The 6981-nt window shown below is 32.4% G+C and overlaps 1 protein-coding gene across 1 annotated transcript; it reads left to right on the plus strand.

Moving 5' to 3' along the window:
- The first annotated feature begins 3616 nt into the window (after positions 1-3616).
- Positions 3617-5824, plus strand: LOC148802804 (cuscuta receptor 1-like). Its single transcript, XM_088897990.1, has 5 exons — positions 3617-3929; positions 4049-4346; positions 4520-4672; positions 4778-4930; positions 5049-5824. Exons 1-5 carry the CDS (start codon positions 3624-3626, stop codon positions 5729-5731), a joined length of 1593 nt encoding a protein of 530 aa, XP_088754116.1. The 5' UTR covers positions 3617-3623; the 3' UTR covers positions 5732-5824.
- The last annotated feature ends 1157 nt before the right edge of the window (positions 5825-6981 follow it).

Below are 6981 nucleotides of genomic sequence, written 5' to 3' on the forward strand. Positions count from 1 at the left end.
CCCTAAGGTAGTCTTTGTCACCATTGACCAGGTCAACGTATTTATTATTCACATTTTTTTAGAGAATTTAATATAATCATGAAATAATTATTTTAGAAATTAAAAATTACTAATGTACATGTGATATGTATCTTAGATGTTTTAATAGATTTGAAATATTCTAAAATTATATATTTTTATAAATTATTAATTGATATTTTAATTTGTATTTTATACTAACATATTTATTATTTATAAAAATAAAAATATTATTTACTAAACATTTAAGAATTAAAAAAAAAACAATTTACAAGCAAAAAACAAAAGACTCAGTTGTGGGCATCTGAATCATGTATCATGTATCGAGAGTTTTGCATAAAGGGTGTTTAGATCACTGAGTTTCATATGGGAATTATGGTCAAAGAATTGAGAGATGGGTGGTGTATATCATGTCTGCGATTAGAGGGGCTTGCAGTGGTATTTTGGTTTTATTATCAGTTTTCAGCGGTTGGATTTTCAACATTAAGGTGTTAATTAAGGTGTATGGAGGTTTTCCTTTTATAAGGGGGGGTTTAAAGTAATTTTCCCTTTAAAATATTTATATTAATTAATAAATATCTAAATAAAATTAAAATTAAATCCATATTCAATGAATATTAAATAATGTTATTATCAAAAGTTAATAAATATAGTTAGTAAATTACCAAAAATTAATAAATACTATCATTAATTAACTCATCATAACTTTTTAAAGTATTTTGGGTAAATGTTGTTATACTTATGTTAATTAACAATATTTTATAAAAATTGGAAACCCATTAATTAATTTCTATAAAAGTGATAATGATATTTAGTAATTATAAAAAAACTAAATTTTGAGTTATTATTGTTATTATAGTTAATAATCGAATGTAGGGAATAAAATATTATAATGTTGGAAAGTGAAATTATTAATTAATTTATATTGGAAAATAAAAGACATTGTAATTTTGTTAGTAAACTACTTCATAAAAATAAATATTTAATGAAAATTTAAAATAATTTTCAATAAATCTCCATAATATTTTCAAAAATTTACATAAAATAACATTTTAGAAATTAAAAGATAAAATATTGCACTTTTAGAAAAATTTTGAAAGTGTATTTACAATGTATTAAATGATTATTGTAAATTATTAGAATATTTTTAAAATTTTAGGAAAATTTATTACATTTGATAGACTTTGGAAAGCTATTGAAAAATTATATAATTTTCATTGTTAATTATTGAAAATTTTTAAAGATAAATGAGTTGGGAAAAGGGAAAGCTGTAATTTGAACCAATAATTACACAAATTAATAAGATAAATTAGTATAATAATGGAAAAGGAAATTATTAATTAGTTTATATTAGCAAATATAAGATAAATTAGTGTAATTCTATAAGTAAACATTTAAAAAGAAAATAAATTATTTAATAACAATTTAAAAATAAATTTGAAAAAGTATTCAAAATTACACAAATGTAATAAATTTTCCAAATTTTTCATAAAGTTACTTTTTTTTGAAAATTAAAGACAATTTAATATACTTTTAAAAATTTACCATGTGGTTGATACTCAATATATCGTTTTGATCATTTTTGTCATCAAAATATATATTGGGTTGACGAGGAGCAGGTGCCTTGCCTTGAGCCTGCTCGACACTGGGGACAGGGTAAGGAAAATTCGAGGATTTCCCATCCTTGATGAGGAGTGGGGGCCTTGCCCTGAATTCCCGACACAAAGGATAAGGCACAGAAATTTGAGGACTCCTTGTCCCTAACGAGGAGTGGGTCCCGCCTTGCCTTGAACTTGCCTGACACTAGGATGGGGTAGAGTGTCTTGATTGCGGAGCGGAGACAGGGATGGGGTGCTCCACCCCATTGCCAATCCTACATAATTGTTAATTATTAGTGAAATTAATAAAAATGCTAGCTTTTGTAATTATTTCTATTTATTTAAAGTCAATCAAAGTTTCATTTAAAAATAATGAAAATAATAATTGTTATTAAAATTCCTACAAATGGTTAATAAGATTAAATTTATTAAAAAATATTTGTCCATATTAATTAAATTAACAATAACTTCTTTTTATAAATCAACATTAAATGAAAAATGCACTTATTAAAATTTTAAATATTAATAATAACATTGAATATTTTTAGTTAATTAACAAAAAAATTTAATTATAAATTTATCAATTAATTAATAATAAATAAAATTATTCAATCTTTCAGATTTTTGCATGCATGGCATGAGTCCCCGCTAGTTAAATATAATTCTTAGCATCTGTAGTGTACTACGTTATGCTGTATATTTGGTCCAGAAGTACTAAAGCAGTCAGTAAAGCTACATGAAAACAGCCTCAATCCAATCTACCAGTCTACATGACCGTGGTTGTAGGACATTGGTACAAAAATTTGTCACCAAAATCATTTATTCAGATATTATAGAGTTTTCAATTTCAGTTTAAAATGTAATGCATGGAGTTTTCAATATCAGTTTATTGGATCAGCCTTGATTCAGACAATACGCATATAAAAGTAGTTTATATAAACCTATCAGGCTATCACTAATATTGGTTTGAAAGTGTTTTAGGTCCACGTCTCGTGCATGGAAACTAGTTTAATTGATCAAATTGAGTTACTAAGCTTAGTATGCTAATTATGTTAAGTGATTGTTAATTTACTATTATTTAAGAAAACTATGTTAGAGTTTAAAGAATAATTTTACTCTTAATAATTATTAATTTAATGACTAATTATTAACTATTATACCATCATAAACCCCTTTATTGTTATTAGGGATGGCAATTTTCTCCATTTCCCTGATCCCTGTGGGGATCCGCCCCGAATGGGGTGGGGATGGGGATGATTTTCCCCCCCTACAGGGGCGAGAATGGGGAAATTTTCATCCCCGTTAGAGGGGACGGGGCAGGAATGGGGAGAGCACTCCCTGTCCCACGAGGTCCCCGATCCCCGCCCTGTGGGATCCCCATTAATATATGTATATATATGTATGCATACGTTATATGTGTATATATGTACACATACATCTAATATATTAATATTTTTAAAAATGTGGTTGAATCTTTTCTAATAGGACTGTAAATTTTAATTATTTTAATTTTATTTTTTAAACAAAATAAAAAACAAAAAAATGGTTAACATTATAAAAAATCACAGGGGATGGGGATCTCGTGGGAACAAATAATTAAATTAATTATTGTTAATGTAATGGAATCACTTTTGTCATCGTTTTCTAGGTCAATGGGTTGATTGTTTGGTCCGAATGGATCATCCTTATCACTACGGTTGATTGTTTGTCATCGTTTTCTAGTTATGAATGAACTATCATAGCATTGAGGGGGTGACCACATACAAACAACCCTCTTCGATTCTTCGGCTTGGATCGTTTTCTAGTTGTGAATGAACTATCATAGCATTAACCATGTAGGGGACCCACGTATGACATGGTTAATGCTAATGGGCTTTATGCCCCTACGTCAAGTACTAGAGTGTTGTGGCCGAATAATGGGATAGCCATGACTCATAAAGTCATAAGTCATACATATATGGACCGTTGCAACCATGACCATATATTGCTAAAGCGTGGGCTTTGAGGATGAGAACATTACGGGCATGGCTTATTGTTATGCTGCTGCTACATCAGTTTCATCATCATCATCATGAATCAATGGCATGTTTGGAGCAGGAGAAGATGGCTCTTTTAGCTTTCAAGGCTTCTGTTCCATGGACTGATCATGATGATACTTCTTCCGGCCGTCTCCCATCTTGGGTTGAGGACGATGATAATGATGATTGTTGTTCCTGGGAGAGAGTTCAATGTAATCTCACCACTGGCAGAATCATCCAACTCTCTCTCAATTTTACCAGAAACAGATGGCCATCATATGATGATGCACATCTACCAATTTAGCTTCTAAATGCCAGCTTGTTTCTTCCCTTTCAAGAGCTTCGACATCTTGACTTATCTGAGAACGGGTTTCGAGGTTTGGCAGACAATGAAGGTATTGCTAATTAATTAAGAAAACTGCAATTTGTTTTATAATCGTCTTTCAATTAAACCATGACTGTCAACACAAGCCCATAACTAATATCCAGCCGTTGAGAGCGAGATGGATGGATGTATTTATTCTTATTGCAGGGCTGGAACCGTTGGGTAGATTAAAGAGGCTGGAGGTTCTCGACTTGAGTCATAACCATTTCGACAACAGCATCCTGCCGTCTTTGGGTGCCCTCAAATCCCTCAAGAATCTGTCTCTCCGTTGGAACAATTTGGATTTGAGTGGGAATGGATTCAATGGCAGTGTTCAAGCAATCCAAGGTACGTGCAAAAGCTCTTTTGCCGCCCCATCACACATTACTCCCAACATTCATTAATAATTTGTAGAAGTAGGTGGTTGCAAGTGTTGGATTGGTGTTACAATAGTTTCAATTATGACATTGCTCCACCAATAAACGTGTAGTTTGCGTTGACGTTTTCTGCTTTTATTTCAGGTCTCAAAAGGTTTAACAAGTTGGAGGAAATACATTTAGATTACAACAATTTTAACACAACGATTATACATTATATTGGCCTGCTTGCACCGGTAATTAAGAAATTGTATCTCGGTGGAAATTCATTGATGAGTGGATCAATTACCAGTGAAAGTATGTTAATTGTAGATTCATTAATATATAATTGCTTGGAGATAGTACAGTCTTATTCAACAACAAATTTCTAAATTAATATTTTTCATTTTTTTTGCTTTATAGAGTTGGATACTTTGAGAAACTTGGAGCTATTAGATTTATCTTATTGTACGCTCAACAACAAATTTCTCGAGAACATGGGCGGAATGATTTTTCTCAAGTTCTTATCAATTGCTTCAGCTATTGGACTCAATGGCACTCAACTACCACATAAAGGTAAGTTAATTATTGGCAAACCACAAATCTTTTGATCTATTTTGTGTCATTTCTTATGCTCTCTCTTATACAAAATCATTATTTAGTTTACATATATATGCTTTGAATCACCATGCAGGGTTGTGCAAACTAAGGAACCTTCAGGAGTTGGATCTTAGTGGCAACGATTTCGTGGGTAGTTTCAACCATTGTTTAGGAAACCTCACATCCCTTCGCGCATTGGATCTTTCTCACAATCAATTTGAAGGAAGCTTTGACACATCATTCATTGCAGGCCTCACTTCTATTGAATACCTTTCTCTTTCACTTAACCGCTTCCAAGGTTCATTTTCATTTCATTCCTTCGCTAACCTTTCCAAACTTGACTCATTTCAATGTGAATATCACAGGCTAATAGTTGAAGCCGACGACTATCCAACTTGGGTTCCATCATTCCAATTAAAGTCTCTTGCCTTATCAGGTTTCACATTCAAAAATGGTGCTTTTCCAAGTTTCCTCTACTACCAACAAGAGTTGAGAGTAGTTCAACTCTCTAGAAACAACTTAAAGGGGGAGTTTCCCATTTGGTTGCTAGAAAACAATACCAAATTACAAAGCCTAAATCTAGCGAATAACTCCTTTACAGGCCCTCTTGTTCTTCCTCCTCATCCTTGTGTAAATTTGTCTGTTTTGATCCTTTCTAACAATAACTTCTCTGGTTCAATCCCAACAAATATTGGTGTCATCTTTCCAAATTTGGGAATCTTAAAGCTATCACAAAATTGTTTTGAAGGAAAAATTCCTCCCCAATCGGTAAAATGAAATCGTTATGGATCCTAGATCTTTCCAATAATAATTTATCAGGTCAAATTCCAGAGCACTTGATCATGGGATCCTCCAACTTAGCGTTTCTTAAGTTATCTTACAATAATTTGTATGGAAAAATACTTCATACAATTACAAACCTAACTAGATTGAAGTTGTTATACCTGGCTCACAATTTCTTTAGCGGAAATCTCCAAGTAGTTTGTTGCATGGTTCCCAACATTTGTTTGAATTAGATATCAGTCATAACAACATATCCGGTCCACTACCTAGATGGTTGGGAAATTTATCAAGTCTTGAGTCTCTTGTTATGCGTAATAATCATCTTGAAGGATCAATTCCAAGTGAGTTTTGTCAACTACATTTGCTCAGATATTTGGATCTCTCTGAAAACAATATCCAGGGCTCGATTCCTTCTTACTTTAGCTCACAATATTTGGAACATGTGCATCTTCAGAAAAATATGTTGGAAGGACCAATGACAAATGCATTCTCAAATAACACTTCCTTGGTGACATTGGGCATTAGGGATAACCACTTAAATGGTGGAATTCCAGAATGGATTGGTGGGCTTTCATCCCTAAATGCCCTTATTTTGAAAGGGAATCAATTTGAAGGTCAAATTCCAGTTCAATTGTGCGAGTTGAAAAATCTCAATATAATGGACTTCTCTCACAACTTTCTCTCAGGTTCGATACCTTCCTGCTTAAATAACATCAAATTTAAAGGAGAATCAATCTCATATGAAAGAAATTTAGAAGTGTTTATTGGATTCACATATGGTGAGTTATATTCATATAAAAGTATGTTATTTGGATTTGAAAATGATTTGAGTAGTGAAGACGTCACGGTGGAAGTAGAAGTGGAGTTCACTACAAAATTCCTGTACGAAACTTACAAGGGTGTTGTTCTTGAGCTCATGTCTGGAATTGATCTCTCTTGCAACAAATTAGTTGACAATATCCCATCTGAAATTGGAGATTTAAGTGATATTCGTGCATTGAATCTGTCGTACAACTATTTAAATGGGCAAATCCCACCAAGCTTTTCAAATCTGAGAAAAATAGAGTTTGGACCTTTCCTACAACAATTTGACGGGAATGATCCCTCCTCAGATGATTGAGCTAAACTTTTTGTCGAATTTCAATGTGGCTCATAACAACCTATCCGGAAGGACTCCAGAGAGAAAATGACAATTTGCAACATTCGGGGAATCTAGCTATGAGGGCAACCCTCTTCTTTGTGGA

Source organism: Nelumbo nucifera, chromosome 2, assembly GCF_055504915.1.
Source record: "Nelumbo nucifera cultivar China Antique chromosome 2, China Antique-T2T, whole genome shotgun sequence".
Taxonomy (NCBI): Eukaryota; Viridiplantae; Streptophyta; class Magnoliopsida; order Proteales; family Nelumbonaceae; genus Nelumbo; species Nelumbo nucifera.